Genomic DNA, 18,586 nt, shown 5'->3' with positions numbered 1-18,586 from the left:
TATCATTGCAAGCGTTTTGGTATATCAGTTCAATAAATAGAAAAAAAACGTTGATCCCTTACAAGTTGTCACTAGAACAAAAGTGAGGACAAATTCCACCATGGGGCATTAGGGAATAGTAAATGTTGTCAGATTTTTAAGCATTCCTGACTATCCACATGCTGTCAGACTGGCCGATAATTACCATGCACCTACCTTAACATTTTCAGCCACCACCAGAGAGAGGTGAGCAAAGCAGGCTGGTACATTGCTATCACAATCTTCAGCCTGCCCCATCAATGTTATCACTGCACCAGGTTCCACACTATTAGGCATACTAATATCTATATTCAGCACTTCTGAATCACTGGAGTTCATCTGTACCCTGCAAGTGGAAATCAAAGTGGTAAAATTCTTTGGCGCAGGAATAACAAAAAAGACTAAAACTTGAAGTGGCAGGCACTGGATTCTTCTTTTTTGAAAATGACAAAGCTTTTTCAAGTGGCTGTAAAGGTTCAAGGTTTTTGACCTTCATTTATTCTATGCATGAAAGTAAAAAAACCTTCCTTGTGCAACAGCCCCCCAAAACTTACCTAAGCCTCATCTTGATCCTGCGGTGTGCACGAGAGCCTTGGCTGTCCAGGGTCTTTCCCTCCTCATTGGCTGGCATAGCAGTGGTAGCCATTGGCTTCTGCTATTGTCAATCTTAGCCAGTGAGCCAACGAGGAGAGAGCAGGGCCAAGATTCTGCTCTGTTTGTGAGTGGAGAGTGGTTCTGGGGGCACCTGGCAGGAGGAAGGGGCCAGGAGAACCAGCGGGGGACCCGAGAGGAGGAGGAGCAGGGCTGCTCTGTGCAAAACCACTGTATAGAGCAGGTAAGTATGACATGGTTATTTGTAAACCAAAACAAAATATGACTTTTTTATCACTTTAAGGTATAAATATCTTACGTGTGTGCGCGTGTGTGCGCGTGTGTGCGTATATGTGTGTATATATATATATTACATTATTACATTATTACATTACATTGAGTTTATATAGCGCCAAAGGGTTTGCTCAGCGCTGTACAATAGAGGGGGGGACAATACATGAAACATTACAGCAGCTACGAACAGCACACAAGGGGTAAGAGGGCCCTACTCTTTCGAGCTTACAATCTGGGAGGGAGGGGGTAGTGGTACAGGAGGAAGTGGCTGTGGGGGATGGAGTGGTAGGAGGAATGAAGGAGAGCAGCAGTTAGGTGAGGGTGGGGTAGGCTTCCCTGAAGAGGTGGGTTTTCAGGGAGCGCCTGAAGGTGAGGAGGGAAGGTGACAGTCTGATGGATTGGGGTAGTGAGTTCCAGAGGATGGGGGAGGACCTGGAGAAGTCTTGCAGACGTGCGTGTGAGGAGGAGACCAGGGAGCAAGATAGAAGGAGGTCCTGTGAAGAGCGAAGGGTACGGGTAGGGTGGTACTTGGGAATCAGGTCGGTGAGGTAGTTAGGGGCAGTGTTGTGAATGGCTTTGTAGGTCAGAGTGAGTAGTTTGAATTTGATGCGTTGGGCGATAGGGAGCCAGTGGAGGGAGAGGCAGAGGGGGGTGGCAGAGGTGGAGCGGCTGGTGAGGTGGATGAGTCTGGCAGCTGAGTTCAGGATGGTCTGAAGCGGGGAGAGTTTGCACTGGGGTAGGCCGGTGAGGAGGGAGTTGCAGTAGTCAAGGCGTGAGATAATCAGGGAGTGCACAAGTAGTTTAGCGGTGTCTGGGGTAAGGAAGGTGCGTATTTTGGCGATATTGCGGAGGTGGAGCCTGCATGTGTTTGTCAGTGATTTGACATGAGGTTGGAAGGAGAGGTTAGAGTCCAGAATGACCCCAAGGACTTTGGCTTGCGGGGCGGGATTGATGGTGGTGATGTTAGTAGTGATGGATAGGATGGGGGGGGGGGGCGCGGGCAGGAGGGAAGACGAGAAGCTCGGTTTTGGAGAGGTTGAGTTTGAGGAAATGGAGCGACATCCAGTCAGAGATGTCGTTTAGGAGGTGAGTGATGCGGGCGGAGAAAGTGGAGGTGAGGTGAGGGGTGGAGAGGTAAATTTGAGTGTCATCTGCATAGAGATGGTAGTTGAAGCCGTGGGAGTGTATGAGTTTGCCAAGGGAGGAGGTGTAGATGGAGAAGAGAAGGGGTCCAAGGACAGAGCCCTGGGGGACCCCAACAGAGAGGGGGAGGGAAGGGGAGGTGGCACCATTGTAGGAAACGCTGAAGGAGCGTCGGGATAGGTAAGAGGAGAACCAGGAGAGAGCGGTGTCTCTGACGCCAAGGGAGAATAGTTTATTAAGGAGGAGGGGGTGGTCAACTGTGTCGAAGGCCGCGGAGAGGTCCAGGAGGAGGAGGACAGAGTAGTCGCCTTTGGCTTTGGCGGTAAGTAGGTCGTTGGTGATTTTGAGGAGGGCGGTTTCGGTGGAGTGTAGGGGACGGAAGCCGGACTGTAGTGGATCAAGGAGGTTGTTGTCAGTTAGGTGGGCGCTTAGGCGGTTGTAGACTAAGCGCTCCAGGAGTTTGGAAGTGAGTGGCAGCAGGGAGATGGGTCTGAGGTTGTTTGGGTCAGAGGGGTCCAGGGAGGGCTTTTTGAGTATGGGGGTGATGTGCGCATGCTTTAGGGGGGAGGGGAATACGCCGGTAGAGAGGGAGAGATTGAAGATGTGGGTGAGGGAGCAGATGAGGGAAGAGGGGGGTGACTGGAGGAGTCGAGAGGGGATAGGGTCTAGGGGGCAGGTAGTGAGGCGGGCTTCAGAGAAGACCCTGGTGACTTCCTCAGTGGTAGCGGGGCTGAAGGAGTGCAGAGCTGGTGGGGTTACGGTAAGCGGGGTCTTGGGTGTGGAGGGGGGCAGTGCGGTTGCGAGGTCAGAGGAGGGAAGAGATGAGGGGGAGATAGGGGGGGGGAGGCTAGGTGGGGAGGTAGATTGCGAGTTGACTATGTCCTGACGGATAGCATCAATTTTATTGTGGAAATGAGTGGCAATCTCGTGAGCGGTGAGTGAGGTACTGAGTGGAGGAGGGGGGGGAGAGAGCAGGGAGTTGAAGGTGGAGAAGAGTCGGCGAGGGCAGGAGGAGAGGGTGTTAATCAGGTTTACGAAGTAAGCCTGCTTGGCGGCGTGGAGGGAGGAGGTGTAAGTGAGGAAGGCAGATTTGTAGAGGGAGAATGAACGGGGGGACCTGGTTTTGCGCCATAGTCTCTCCAGCGCACGACTGCGACGTTTGAGGCATTTAGTGTGGTCGTTCTGCCATGGTTGGAGCGGTCTGGGTTTGATGTAGCGTGTGGTTAGGGGTGCCAGAGAGTCTAGGGTAGCTGATAGTGAGTCGTTGTACGTGTTAGTGGCTAGGTCAGGACAAGACAGTGGAAGGATTCTGTCGTGTAGGCGGTCGGCAGCTGAGTGGAGGGGGGCCGGGTTCAGGTTGCGAAGGTTGCGGCTGGTGATGGTTTGGCGCTCTGGGGGGGGGGAGTTAGGGGAAGGGGAGATGGAGAACGTGAGGAGGTGGTGGTCGGAGAGAGGGAAGGGGGTGTTAGAGAACTGGTTGAGGGTACAGAGGTGGGAGAAGACGAGGTCCAGGGTGTTCCCAATGATGTGGGTGGAGGATTGAGTGTGCTGTGTGAGCGCGAAGGAGGAGGTTAGGTGGAGGAATTGGGAAGTAGCCGGGCTGTTGTCATTGATGGGGATATTGAAGTCCCCGAGGATGATGGTTGGTAGCTCAGAGGAGAGGAAGAAGGGAAGCCAGGCAGCGAAGTCATCCAGGAAGCGGGGTATGGATCCGGGAGGCCTGTAGATCACTGCGATCCTTAGGGGGGTGGGTGAGAAGAGCCGGATGCAGTGAGCCTCGAAGGAGGAGAAAGTTAGGGAGGGAGGATTAGGGAGGACCTGGAAGGTGCTCAGCGGTGATAGGAGCAGGCCGACCCCACCACCTTTGTGACCGCTCAGTCTTGGTGAATGGGACCAGACGAGACCTCCATAGGAGAGTGCCGCAGGGGAGGTGGAGTCAGTGGCCTGTACCCAGGTTTCGGTGATGGCTAGGAAGTTAAGGGAGCGGGAGATAAAGAGGTCATGGATGGCAGTAAGTTTGTTGCAGACCGAGCGGGCGTTCAGGAGTGCAACCGAGAGAGGGGGGATGGATGCGGGGAGAAGGGGCACAGATATGAGGTTGAGGGGGTTACGGCAGCTGGCGGGAGCAGGGGGGTCCCTAGAGGAGGGGTGAGGTGGCGAGGGGCCAGGGTTCGGGGAGATGTCCCCAGCAGATAGGAGAAGGAGAAGGGTGAGGAAGGTGGCATGGGAATGGGAAGTGTAGGAGCGTGTGGGTCTGATAGTGGTGGCACGTGGGTCGACGGGGGAGTGGAGTAGCAGGAGGAGGTGGTGAGTGCCGTAGTGGGGAGAGGGGAGTAGTGAAGGGGCAATGTAGAGCTGTTTTGGGGGGGTAGGCGGGTAGAGGGAGGCGATTTTTGGGATGGTGGAGAGGAAAATGAGGAGGAGGAGTGCAGGTGGCATGTTGGGGTGGGTGCGGTGACAGTTGGGTCAGGGGAGGTGAAGGGATACAGGTCAGGGCAAGGTGTGTGGGGAATCTGTGTTACCATGGGAGAGTCATTTGAGTCCTTCTGTAGGGGTAGAGTGAGGGTGGAGGGCGGCAGCTGGTTGGCAGCAGTCTGTGGGTGCAGTAAGCTGGCGACCATGGGTGCTGTGGCATGTCTTCAGTGGGTACGGTGGTTCGGCTAGTGGAGGGGTCGTAGGGTGCGATGGCTGGGGGTGATGGTAGGCACGGCGACTGGTGATGCTGGCGGCTCGGTGACTGGGGTTGTTGAGGCCAGGCGTCGGGTGCTGAGGGCTCGGCGTCGTGAGGCGCTGAAGGTGTTGAAGGATCGTCATCAGAGTCGAGCGGGGCGTTGCGGTAGCGATCGTCGGCCCTGCGTGGTTTGTGCTCAACCGTGATCTGTTGCGGCCGGTAGGAGAGACCGCAGCTTCAAGGGTCGTGGTGGGCCATTAGTCGCCGGGGCGTCGCCAGAGGGAATAGCGTGCCGGAAATCAGGGTGCTGGGCGAGCGTTCCCTGGTGTGGTGGCTGGCTGGTAATCCCAGGTGGGGTGGTGGGCAGGGGATCCCCGGTGGGATGGTGGCCGTGCTATCCCTGGTGGGGTAGTAGCGATCCCTGGAGGGATAGTGGCTTAGGGTCCCTGGTGGTTTGGGGTTTCAGGTGGATGGTGGGATCCCTGAGTGAGTGAGTCCCTGGAGGCTGGCGGTGTGATGGTGGTTGGGCTCCCTGGTGGGTAGTGGGCGCCCCTGGTGAAGTACCTGGTGTCCTGGAGCGTCGGTGGATCCCTCCTGGGTTAGCAGGACCGTTGGTGGTGGTGGTAGCTTCCCGGAGCAGCGGAGGCGTCCCGCCGCGGCCGCAATTCCCGCCGCGATTCCAGCCACGGCTGGCAGGAAACACCGCGGCTTCGGGTGCCGCAGTAGGCCTCAGGCTGCTGCGAACCGCCGGAGCTCCGCTGGAGGGACGGAGTGACTGTGGGTGTTGGTGGGGACCTCGGCAGCAGACACAGGGGCCCGGATGGGCCCTGATGGCAGCGGTAGGGGCGCAGGGGTGATCCCCTGATCGGCGGGGACCGAGGAGCGGAGTGGCAGTAGTCCGGGCTGATGTCCGGCGATCCTGGTCGGCCGCGCCAGAAATCGAGGCCGCGGCTTCAGGTGCCGGGTAGGCCGCAAGTCCCGGAGCTCCGGGAGAAAGGTCCAGTGGCCTTCCCTGGCTGGCGAACAGGGACCGGAGGGTCGTGGGGCCCCCGTCAGGGTCCGCTGCCGCCCAGATGGCAGCGGATTGGGGCCGGGGGAGCAGGAGCTCGCCGAGACACGTCCGTCTCGCCGGACGTCCGGATTCACTATATATATATACACACACACAGTGCTCAACATAAATGAGTACAGCCCTTTCGAAAAGTAAGATTTTGATCAATATCTGACTGAACACAAACACATTTTCAAACATTTTGACAAAACTGAGTTTTTTAGAACATTTGTTTAGCTCACTACATGAAAGTAAGGTTAATAATATAACTTAGATTACAAAATCTTCAGTTTTACTCAAATTAGTTGATTAAAAAATGAATACACCCCACAACAAAAACTACTACACCTAGTATTTTGTATGACCTCCATGATTTGTAAGGACAGCACCAAGTCTTTTAGGCATGGAATGAACAAGTTGGTGACATATTGCAACATCAATTTTTTCCCATTCTTCAAGAACAACCTCTTTTAGAGCCTGGATGCTGGATGGAGAGTGATGCTCAACTTGTCTCTTCAGAATTCCCCATAGGTGTTCAATTGGGTTCAGATCAGGAGACATACTTGGCCACTGAATCCCTTTCACACTGTTCTTCAGAAATGCAACAGTGGTCTTAGATGTGTGTTTTGGATCATTTTCATGTTGGAAATGTGCATGATAACCAAGGGCAAAGAGTGATGTAGCATCTTCTCTTTCAATATAGAGCAGTACATCTGTGAATTCATGCTACCATCAATGAAATTTAGCTCCCTGACACCAGAAGCACTCATGCAGCCCCACAGAAGGATACTGCCACCACCATGTTTCACTGTAGGCACCATGCATTTTTCTTTGTTCTCTTCACCTTTGTGACGCTATACAGTTTTGAATCCATCAGTTCCAAAATCATTTATCTTGGGCTCATCACTTCAGAGTACAGAGTCCCAGTAGTCTTCTTTTTCAGCATGAACACTAGCAAATTATAGGTGGGCTTTTTGGGGCATGGGCTTTAGGAGAGGCTTCCTTCGTGGATGACACCCATGCATGCCATTCTTCAGCCCTTCTCATCAGAAGACGCTCCTGTCAAGGTGTTAACGTCCGTGGATGGCTTGGACATCTCTGTGAGATGGTTGCAGTTCCATCTTTGTTAAATTTTTGTATCACCTTTGATACAGTATTCTAACTGATAAGTAAAGCTTTGCTGATCTTCTCGTAGCCTTTACTTTTCTTGTGTAAAGACATTATTTTCTTTCTCAGGCCTTGTGACATTTCTCTTCCATGTGGTGCTACTGCTGTCAGCATGAAATGGGAAGGGATTTTCTTTGTTAAGTAACGCCCTTTTATAATCAACTGTCTGCTGGACACCTGTTTAATGAATAATGAGACTCACCTGTAGATAAATTCTTGTTAATTAGGATTTTTTTGTCTACAATTTAGCTTTGCTCCTAAGATTTTCAGTGGAGTGTATTCATTTTTGCAACATGGTCTTAAATGATTTTGTTAGGAAAAATATTGTCTTGTGTGTTCAAATTAACAAATCTTGTTTGCAAACAATGGCCCGTATTTGTGGGAGTATTTTGTAGAATAGTGTCCCATAGAAAATGTTGATTCTGAAAGGAAAGTAAAGGTTTTCTGACAAATCTGTTGGGGTGTACTGATTTATGTTGAGCACTGTGTATATATATATATATATATATATACACAGTATATATATATATACATATACACCAAGCAGCCATAACTTTATGACCATACACTATAATCCTTCAAGGCATGAACTCCACTAGACCTCTGAAGCTATCTGGCATCAAGCCATCAGTTACAGATCGTTTAAGTTGAGAGATGAGGCCTCCATGGATTGAAATAGTTTTTCCAGCACATGCCACAGATGCTCAACTGGATTGAGATCTAAAAAAATTAAAGGCCAAATCAACACCTCAAACTCATTAGTTTCCTCAAACCATTTTTGAATTCATTAGAACAGGCCACCTTCTTCCATGGCTCCATGATCCAGTTCTGATGCTCACATGCCTAATGTAGGTTTATTGGCTGTGGACATGTCAACATGGCCACGCTAACTGGCCCGGTATACAATAATTTGCAATGCACTGTGTGTTATGTCACCTTTCTATCAGTATTAACTTTTTCAGCAGTCTGAGCTACAGTAACTCTTCTATTGGATTGGACTACATGGGCAAGCCAACATACATCAATGAGCCTTGGCTGAACATGATCAAGTTGCCAGTTCACCATTTTTCCTTCCTTGGATCACTTTTGCTAGGTTCTGACTACTGCAGACCAGGAACATCTCACAAGAGCTGCAGTTTTGGAGATGCTATGACTCAGTCTACCCAGTACAATTTGTCCCTTGCCAAAGTCAGTCAAATCCTTGCTCTTGGCCATTTTTCTGTTTTGAACATATCAACTTCAGGGACAACATGTTCACTTGCTGTCTAATATATCACACCCACTTTCAGGTGTCATTGTAATGAGATAATCAGTTTTATTCACTTTACCTGTATTCTGGGTAAGGATTTGAGACAGGGCCATCTCATCACCTGATATTTTTCTTTTTTATTCAAGGTTAGATAAGTAGTAATTCACAGGTCTTTGGGCAATGGTGACCAGGGACATGTCAGGCTCAGCATTGGCTTCGCTGTGGACCCCCTTCCCCCACCATGCATCCATGAGTGCTACCCTAGAAATTCTGAAGGGCCCTCTGCACACTGGTATATACCTTTTAGCACCTGATGGATAAATGCATGTACTAGCTATTGGGATTTGAGCACAGGTATATCTTGTTTGTTGTATTGTGGGTCAGTAGCCAGACCGAAATCTGGTAGCTCTCCCCACTTTGTCTTTTCCCTTATATTGGAATTGTGTCCACAGTAGCATTTGCGTAGTCAGAGCAGAGTAGGACTGGCCATAGAGGGATTACTTTGACGCAGTTGGCTAGCCTAAACATGTATTGCAATATGTGTGAACCAAATATTCCTATTTATTGCTAAGTCTGCTTGAAAGGGTATATACCAGTGTGCAGAGGGCCCTTCAGAATCTCTAGTGTTAATATGTGGTTACACCCCTTTAGCACCTGATAGATAAATGCATGTACTAGCTATTGGGATTTGAGCACAGGTATCTCTTGTTTGTTTCATGAGTGCTACCCGAGGCAGCTGCCTCAACTGGTCTCATGGGCAGCATGGTCCTGGTGCCCAGCCTGTGGCCTTTTGGTGTCTGTTGACCCCAGAATTCATTTTTGGAAGCATTGCTTTTGTCAAGGAGCTGTGATGACAGTCACCTCCAGCCATCTCAAGCAACATGTCCCCAGTATCTAAATATCTCCTGCGGCATGTCTCCAGCCTCTAACCAGACCCGTCCACAGTCTCTGATAGAGTTCTGTAGTGCTATATATTCTGAATATTATGTGTGACCCATTGGTAATATCAGGGCAAGCTGTTGTATACCATCAGTTTCTTTAGGTTTGTTACTAGCTGGAAGACGGATCATCTAAAAAATCAGTAATTAAAAAGGTAAACATCATGGGTGTTATGAACAATTGTGCTTTACTTTCAGAGGCCATTATGTTTACAAGACGACTTTTTCTTAAGGCTATGCTTTTACCCTGCTCACCTAGTTGTGGTGAAGTCATTAAAGATATTGTATGGAGATCCATTCACAGTCACACAGTAGTAATGGAAGGATCCATGGTTAGTGATCTTCACCGACATTATCTGTGAACTCCCGGGTGTCAGGGGAACAGGACAGGACATCTGCAAAACAGAGTTTGTTATTTGCCAAGTAAAACATTTTCAGCAAACTGTCAGATTTCCTTCAGTTATAACACAAAATGATCATTCTCAAGTGCTGCTACATGAAGTAACTCCCCTTCTTTTCCTGCCTCCATCTGTTATACTGAACTCATGGGAATATTCAAAACTACCCTTGCAGTGACCCCCCTGCACTACAAGGGTTAAAACCACTGGGTCAATGACATCCACACGAAGCTCTTTGTGCTGATATGAAATAATCTTACATTCATCAGTTAAAGAAAATTTTTTGTTTTTACTTATAATTACTGTTTTTCAACTTCCTGGTTGAGTGAGGCACTGGTGTCACCAGAGCCTTACCAATGCATTCTGGGAAGGCCATCTGTGCCTTCCTCTGCTGTCCAAGCCCGCTGTGTGCCCCCACCCCTGTGCTGCTGCCAGCTTCCCTCCTCTCCATTTTTTTTTTTATTTTTCTTGCATGTTCCTCTAGAGCAACTGCACTTTCAGCGCACTTGCAGTGCACAGCCTAGTTGCCTTTAGTAAATCAACTCAAATGAGTGATCGGTACCTATCACTCACTGTTTTCATTGACAACTGAAGCATAGTCAACGGTGATTTTTTTTTTGGTTGGCGGGGCTGTCAGGTTGGCTGTATGTGGCCCCATGGTTTCTAACAGCAGCCCTGTGTACCTGTAATAAAATGATGTACTAATTAAATTTTGGTTTATATTTTTATTTCATAAAGATTTAAACAACTATTTAAAAGTGATTAGCTTTTTTTTGCTATCTGCGTCCTGTTGGGGAGACATCCCATTATTTCCTGACCTGTAAACACAACAGCAAATAAATCTCTAAACTGCAGCTAATCTCTATGTAGACAGCTGTCACTGGAACAGATGCCCTCATTGGAACATTTTGCCTCTATTCCTGTCCTGGTGATAGATCATAATTTTAGATTCTCCCACGTTTTCAGCCCCAGTAACAGTAGTCACCGAGACAACTAGAAAGATACCAGATTGACCTTCTTCCTGTTCACCACAGTACAAACATGCATGCTCAGGCAACCCATGCATGTATGAAAGCAACCAGGTAGGCCTGCACATTAGGCCTTATTTCACACACTGCAGCTACTCTGCTCTTTCTTTGCTGGTTTCATACATCTCCACACTTGTCTACCAGACTTCAGATGTTTCCTGAATCCTTCCCATGTTTATAAGTGAAGAACATCGAAAGTCCTGATGAAAAAAAGGTCATACAAACAAGTTTACTGGCCTTTTCTAACAACAAGAGGACACTTACCTCCAGCATACATTCTGCAGATCTTAGGTGCTGTGGAGCCTCTCGTTTCACCTTATGTCCTTTGTCGTCTGTGCCACTCACACCAAGGCTAAATTCCCCAATGGGGATCTCCCCAACTTGCGCCACCAGGAGCCCTTTCTCAGTTGTCAATTCCAATTCCACCGTTCTCGTCTTGCCATTGACTGGGGTTAGGTTAACATGGCTCAAGTTGGCAGATTCTGGCAGGCCAATAACATCAACTACCAGGACGGCAGGGACACCTGTGGGTGGCACAGAGAAGGTGCAGTATACTTTATTAGTGTTTGTCTGTTTGAGCAGTTACAACAATAGTTTAAACAATTAAAAGCTCAAATACAACCAAATTTTATCTTTCAGGTTAGGAAAGAACAGTTGAAGGAAAATAACCTCTGCCAGGTTTTTTTATTATGCTGTGTTTTCCGATTTGGGAGATTTCTCCTCACTTCCTGTCTGTAGGGAAGGTGATGGCATATCTCCAGTGGTAAGACAGACTGCAACAAAACACTTTTCAGTAATTTGTGGAAGGATTAGGAGATTTGTCAGGTTAAAATTTCTCTTTGTGTCTTTCTGTCCCAGTGACAACCACTACCATTGTTTCTTGTCCTTTTGTCACAGGGATAGTGAGGTGAAATCTCCCCAATGGGGTCATAGATAGCAAAAAAACCTGGTATAAGTTCTTCCCACATGTATCCCCCCAAAACTAAAATTTGCTAATGCTGGGTTTCAAACCATGACTATTGTTGACTGTCACACAAATATTTAGACAGTGACTGCGTATAAGTACCCCAGGTCGTTTCATACAGTTTGTCACAGCCTTTGTCACTGTCACTTTTGCTGGACAGCTTGGTCTCCATGTAAATGTGGCAATAATTTTAAATCAATGCAGGCAAAATAGAAAGAGGAATTATTTTACTGATTAATATTAATACAAGTTTTTATTTCATATAGTTACCAGAATACATTTTTTATGACAAGTGCTCTTTAACTCTTTCTGAAATATCGACATTATTGTCTCCAATATTTTAACAACTGGTTGACTCTGTTTTGCACAAATAAATTTGATTTTCAGTTTTATGTGGAAAACGTTTTAGCACCTTTAACTAGTACTGCAAAAATTCATATAGGTCCATGTAATATTACCTACCTGTCACCGGCTGGCTGTTGAGTTGGTAGAGTCCAGGGTGAGACCCATTTACAGGGGTGCCAAAATAATAGAGAAAATCTAAGGAACTGCGACCTTTCGGCAAGAGATAAAATAGAAATGTATAACTGTCAGCAGAGTCCAAAGTTCAACATTAACAAGTCTCTATAAATTGTATATATATATTTTTTATTATTTTAAAGTTAAAAGGAAAAACTACAATGCCGTGCACTGGCCGTACCTCAACCCAGCACAATGTTTTCATTCACTCTTATGTTTGTTTTCAAGAAATTATGTCTTCTTACCTTGTACACGAATGCTATGGGGCCCGGTAGTTTCCATATAAATGCTCCAATTGCCCACTTTCAAAGGATCTTGCAGAAACACTCGAGTAAATTTGCCATGAGATGCTTTGCGGCCATCTTGTTTGTGGCCTAGGAACAAGAGAAGCCTGCTTGTAAAAACGGTGAAAAACATACCTCCCAACTGCCCCTCATTTGTTGGGACACTTCCTTTAGAGATCTTCCTAAAAAACTGCAATATTTTTATTTTACAGTAAAAAAAAATGGTACTATTTAACTGCCAAATGTGTTATACTGCATAACATGCAACATTCAACCTTTGTATTGCTACAGTTATTTTGAAAATCCAGTAAACAGGAATTAAAAAAAAAAACCTTGGATTTAGCCATTAATTTTTCTTGTATTTGTCCCCGTTCCCACCAATGCGATCTGACAGTTCACAATCGCATGACAAGTCATACCCTATTTGTGCCTATGGAACCGTTCAAATTGGTACGACTCCGACTAATTATTGGTGATTTCATGTGCGACTTGTATGGGAAGTCGCACAGATGTTGGCTGTGAAATCACACTGACAGACGACTTTGAAATTGCTCTACTTCAACTGAAGTAGCGCGATTTCAAAGCCGCATTCAGTGTGAACCAGTTTTATCGTGCACATAATTGGAAGTGTGGCATGGATGTGTTTCACCTACATGCTATGTGCTAGAGGTGTCCCTCTGTCTCATCTTGGAAAATTGAAAAGTATGTGAAAAGACAACAGCTTACTCCCTCTGGCTGGCTATGTGATGGCTGCAGTCATTTTATTTATGTTTATCAGAATTTAATTTTAACTGGGACTCCTGCCAGTAACACGCTTCTAGGGTGACAACACTCACTCACTGTTTTTCTGGCAGAATCAATGAGTATTTTTTGCACTCTTTGAATAGATATAAATGGATTCAGTGGTATATTTAACAAATTGAAAGGGAGCAAATAAGAGAATTGCATTGTTAGTGTTTATATACACATTAAATTTTCATGAAACAGATATGCAGCAATTTGTACCTTTAGGGTCAAGAATCTGAAATCTTTTAACATGTCCATTTATGAACAGGGTGACATTGTATATGAACTCATCCACCAGAAATGTGTTTGTAGGTGCACCTTTCTCAGAGCTTTGCTTATATAAGAGAGTGACCTGCAGGAATAAAAAGATACCAATATAATTAAACAGCAAAAATAGTCAGAAGACAAAACAAAATATTTTTGCAAAACAGTATTGCCATAAGAAAGCTTAGTCTCCCCCCCTCAAAATTTATATATATATATATATATATATGAATGATACTATGATATCATTACCATTTGACCTTTAGAAGGTTTTTACCCTTCATGACCAGAACATTTTTTTATATTAAACATTACAGTACTTTAACTGGCAATTGCGCGGTTCTGCAACACTGTACCCGGATGAAATTTATATCAGTTTTTCACACAAAGAGAGATTTCTTTTAGTGGTATTTGATCATCACCAAAACAATATTTTCTACTTCCTGTTATAAAACATATTAAATCAGAAAATCAAATTTCTTTATAAATTTAGGCCAAAATATATTCTGCTACATGTCTTTGGTAAAAGAAAAACATACCGATAAATGTATATTAATTGTTTTGTGCAAAAGTTATAGAGTCTACTAACGATGGTATATATACTGGAATTTACACAGCTAAGATGCTATACTGTTAATGGTGGTGATCAGCGGCTGGAGGGAACACTAACTGACACTGACATTAACAGTGACATTAATCCAGTGATCAGCGCAAATACTGTACACTGACACTGTACTAATGACATTGGCTGGGAATGGGTTAACATCTAGGGGCAATCAAGGGGTTAATAGTGTGGCTAACATGGCCAGATCTAGGAGGGTGCTGGAGTTGGCTGCACCCTGCCAGATTTCAGTTGCGCCCCCCCTTCCCAGGCAACAGCCACTATTCCCCATCCCCCGTGGACGTTGCGCCTGTGCAGGGTTGCCAATGCAGGCCATACATGGTTCGAATTCCGAACGATTTTCATACGAAAATCAGACCTAAGAATAATCAGCTGATTTTCGCCCTGTTAGTGGAGCAATGGCATTGGCCTATTTTCGTGGTTCCTCCCCATTTCGTTTATCGGTCATGCAGGAAAATTTGTGAAAAACTACAGATTTTCAAATTCATTGGTGGCACCCTCAGATTACAGATACAGAATGAACAATGTTTCGATTTGCAGACGAAAAATCATTCAGAATTCAAACCATGTATGGCCTGCACAACTGTCCATCAGAAGAAGCTGTTGGTACATTTAGAGGCAGGCTGGCTGCACCTTTGAAGGCTGAATGTCTGCAACACTCAGCCAGCATACATGGACAAGAGAGGAGAAAAAAGGATCTATCTGTTCCGCCTCCTCCCACCCATCTCCTCTGTGTCTGTCCCGCTCACAACCCAACCCAGGAAATTTAACGTAGTGCCTCTGAGCCTTCAGAAACTAGTCTGAGGTGAATGAGCTTTCAACTAAGAATAAACTCTCCCCATCTCCCTCCCTTCTTTACCACATCTAGTTCCCTCCCCCTATCTGTTCTTCCAGGAGCTTCACAAACTTGTCCAGTTCTTTTAATATCCAGTTAGCACTCAGGGACAGGTACACTCTGATGTAAGGGGGCACACCACTGGATTCTGATGTAAGGGGGCACACCACTGGATTCTGATGTAAGGGGGCACACTTCTGGAATCTAATGTTAGGGGGGCACTCTGCTAGATTCTGATGTAATTTGACACTCCACTGGAATCTGATGTAAAGGGACACTCCACTGGATTCTGATTTAAGGGGGCACTCTGCTGAATTCTGATTTAAGGGGGCACTCTGATGTAAGGGGGACTCTGAAGTAAGGGGTATCCATTCATATTCCCATCACACATATTCCTGGTAAGGGCTCCAGGATACTGGGTGCTGCAGCAACCACCAGCTGGAGACTGGATCATGTAAGTCACCAGTGTAGATATTTGCCAGCACACCATGGTTTTTCAAATTGAGTTCAAATGGATCATCATGTGCCTGGCAAAAGGGTCCAGCGTGACTCCAAAATATTGCACTCTCTTGTTTGAATTGTGATCACACTTTAATAAAAAAATGTTCGGACTCAATTTGAAGATTCTTTGTGTGCTGGCAAATATCTACACTCTGATTTAAGGGGGGGTACTCTGACTCTAATGTAAGGGAGAATTCTTCAGACGTTGATATAAGGTGGTGGCACTCTGGGGACATTGATGTAAGGAGGACTCTGATTTATAGGGGAAATGCTGGTGACTTTGAGACTTTGATGTAAGGGAAGACTCTGATGTATAGGGGAAATGCTTGGGACTTTGATGTAAGGGAGGACTCTGATGTGAATGTGTTACTCATCCTGACTGCTGCACTCCATATGTTGTTTTGTTTTCTACTTACTCTTAACCCCTGTGCTTTATACATTATGCTGTACATAGACCTAACCAATGTGTTAATTGTCTCAACAGTTGCTGGTTTTAATGAAGTTCTTCTTTAACCTCCCAAACGGTATTCCCGAGTGTAGCTCGGGGTAAAATGTCTATACCAAAAGCGGTAACCCCGAGCTACACTCAGGCTTACCATGCAGCGCTTACCTTGTCCTTCGCTCCCGCGATGTGTCCCCTGCAGCGTCCCCGGCCATCTCCTCCGGCTGATGCCGGCATCCGCCTCCTGTGTTCCAGTCCCTGTGACGTCGGGACGTACGGGCGCCGGCGGCGGCGGGAAATTTGAAAATTTTTAAAATATGTCATTTTTTTCAAAATGATTTTACATGGTAAAACATTGCTGTTTCAACCCATTTCACATACATTTTGTCCCTAGTGCTTTGTCCTGTCCCGTCTGCATTTTGATTGTTCTTTCTGCCTGGAAACGTAGAAAAAGTCCATGGCGTCCAAAAAGTGTCCCTTTAGGTCAAAAGCGGTTTTAGACCAGCTAGAGAACAGCGATAGTACATTAGAACCACTTGCAGAATTGAGTGATAATGATTCGTGGAGAAATTCGTCATCAGACACTGAAAACGATTCTGCGACTTTGCTCAGTGATGTGCGAACTTGGCGCTATATTTCAAATTTCAGTGTTTTTGGTTTGATTATATTATTGAATTAAATGTATGATTTAGAATCTTGTTCAGACAGATTTCAGTGAGTTCTTCCTAAAAATTACAGCCTACAATAAAAAAAACTACATATTTCCATGCAAAATAATTGTACCGCTTTCAGCACCAAAAATATGAAATAATCATGCCGCTAGGGAGGTTAAGGTAGGATCAGTAGGGCAGTCCATACATTAGTCTCCGCCCCCTACCCACCTCCGAGCACTGTTCCTTGGTTTCACCCCCTCCCAGTACCACCCTTTTATAGAATACAGAACCAAGTATCATCTTGTGGTGCTAAGTAATTTGTATAGAATTTGTTAATGATAACAAGAGAAGCGGTAAAATAGATCCTCTGCAGCCAGCAACAATAGATCCCCTTCCAGCAATTATAGATCCCCCCTAGCAACAAAGGATCTCCCCCAGCCAGTATCAATAGACCCTCCAGCAATCAGCAATAATAAACCTCTCTCTCAACAGTAGATCCATCCCATCAACAATTGATCCCCCAGCAACAAAAGATCCCCCATTAGCATCAATAGACCTTCCCAGCACAATAGACACCCCCCCCCACAATAGATCCCCAGCAGCCAGCATCAATAGACCCCCCAGCACACCCCAGCATCCCTTGCCATATTATATACATTCAGTGCTGGAGTTGCTGAAACTGCGTTCCCCCGTGTTTACGCTGAAAAAAGCCCTGGTTTATAGCATTTGATAGCTAAGCTTGCAGTTTGGAACATACTTTAAGTGTTCTGTGGTGGGGAGGCAAGTGGTTAAGTACTGTTAAAGTTATTGCTGAATAAATAGGCCCAAAGTGGAAATGTAAAAACTGCTCTGGAGGAGTATAAAATATGATAGATGAAGTGGTAGTAAGTAAGCAAGTAAGTGACTTCAAACAAAGTTGAAGAATACATTACTTTAAAATGCAAAAATCACACTTTTACTAACCCACAAAAATCTTTCCTCACCACATCAAAGTGGGCTGAATCCGTGATGATCTCAGAAGCCTTTCCAATGTCTCTGTTCGTTGTGAAGACAACTTGGCCCCCAGAAGTAGAAGCAAGGTCATTGTAGAGGTCAAATCTATCCGGGCTCAACACTTCCCTCTTGCTCCTCTTCACAGTAGACCGAGATGGGTCTTCTGTGACCAGGAAAGATACCTACAAAGACATTATTATTATTATTATTATTATACAGTATTTATAAAGCGCCAATAGTTCGCTCAGCGCTGTACATTACAAAGGGAGACAGAACATGTGACAGAACAATACCAATACAATGCAAAACATGAGGGGATCAAGGGCCCTGCTCTTTCGAGCTTACAATCTAGGAGGGAGGGGGTGGTGGCACAGGAGGAGATAGCTGTGGGGGATGGAGTGGTAGGAAGAGTGGAGGAGGGAGGCAAGTTAGCAGGGGGTGGGGTAGGCTTCCCTGAAGAGATGGGTTTTCAGGGTGCGCCTAAAGGAGAGGAGAGTAGGTGATAATCTGATGGGTTGGGGCAGGGAGTTCCAGAGGATGGGTGACACCCTGGAGAAGTCCTGGAGGCGGGCATGGGAGGAGGAGACCAGGGAACTAGAGAGAAGGAGGTCTTGTGAGGAGCGGAGTGTGCGTGCTGGGCGGTACTTGGATATTAGGTCAGTGATGTAGTTCGGGGCAGTATGGTGGACAGCTTTGTACGTCAGCGTTAGGATTTTGAATTTGATCCGTTGCGCAATCGGAAGCCAGTGGAGGGATTGGCAGAGGGGGGTGGCGGAGACAGAGCGGTTGGAAAGGTGAATGAGTCTGGCAGCCGTGTTCAGGATGGACTGAAGAGGGGATAGCCAGCGGCGAGGCAGGCCAGTGAGGAGGGAGTTGCAGTAGTCGAGTCGTGATATGATGAGGGAGTGGATGAGCTGTTTAGTGGTTTCTGGGGTTAGGAACGTGCGGATTTTGGCGATGTTGCGGAGGTGGAGTCTGCACGAGTTTGTTAAAGATTGGACTTGGGGCTGGAAGGATAGGTTGGAGTCCAGAATGACACCCAGTACTCTGGCCTGCAGGGCGGGTTTGATGGTAGCGTTGTTGGATGTGACGGAGAAATCAATGGGGGGTGGTGTCCGGGCTGGGGGGAAGACAAGAAACTCGGTTTTGGAGAGGTTCAATTTAAGGAAGTGGAG

At 46.5% G+C, this 18,586-nt stretch overlaps 1 protein-coding gene across 3 annotated transcripts in view; it reads right to left on the bottom strand.

The window, feature by feature from the left end:
* The window catches only part of VWA7 (von Willebrand factor A domain containing 7), a 65,629-nt gene that overhangs the window by 4,690 nt on the left and 42,353 nt on the right, over positions 1-18,586 (bottom strand). For all 3 annotated transcript variants that reach the window (XM_089684890.1, XM_089684888.1, XM_089684889.1), the window contains 7 exons: positions 17,402-17,593; positions 13,321-13,453; positions 12,277-12,405; positions 11,975-12,067; positions 10,813-11,072; positions 9,378-9,517; positions 196-364 (listed from right to left, as the gene is read on the bottom strand). In XM_089684890.1, the coding sequence (XP_089541016.1) occupies positions 196-364; positions 9,378-9,517; positions 10,813-11,072; positions 11,975-12,067; positions 12,277-12,405; positions 13,321-13,453; positions 17,402-17,593 (1,116 nt within the window). The remainder of the gene's footprint in view (positions 1-195; positions 365-9,377; positions 9,518-10,812; positions 11,073-11,974; positions 12,068-12,276; positions 12,406-13,320; positions 13,454-17,401; positions 17,594-18,586) is intronic.

The sequence above is a fragment of the Staurois parvus genome, unplaced genomic scaffold (assembly GCF_062004578.1).
Source record: "Staurois parvus isolate SC_StPar_1 unplaced genomic scaffold, SC_StPar_1.0 ptg000361l, whole genome shotgun sequence".
Classification (NCBI taxonomy): Eukaryota; Metazoa; Chordata; class Amphibia; order Anura; family Ranidae; genus Staurois; species Staurois parvus.
This window is presented reverse-complemented; position numbering and strand designations above follow the sequence as displayed.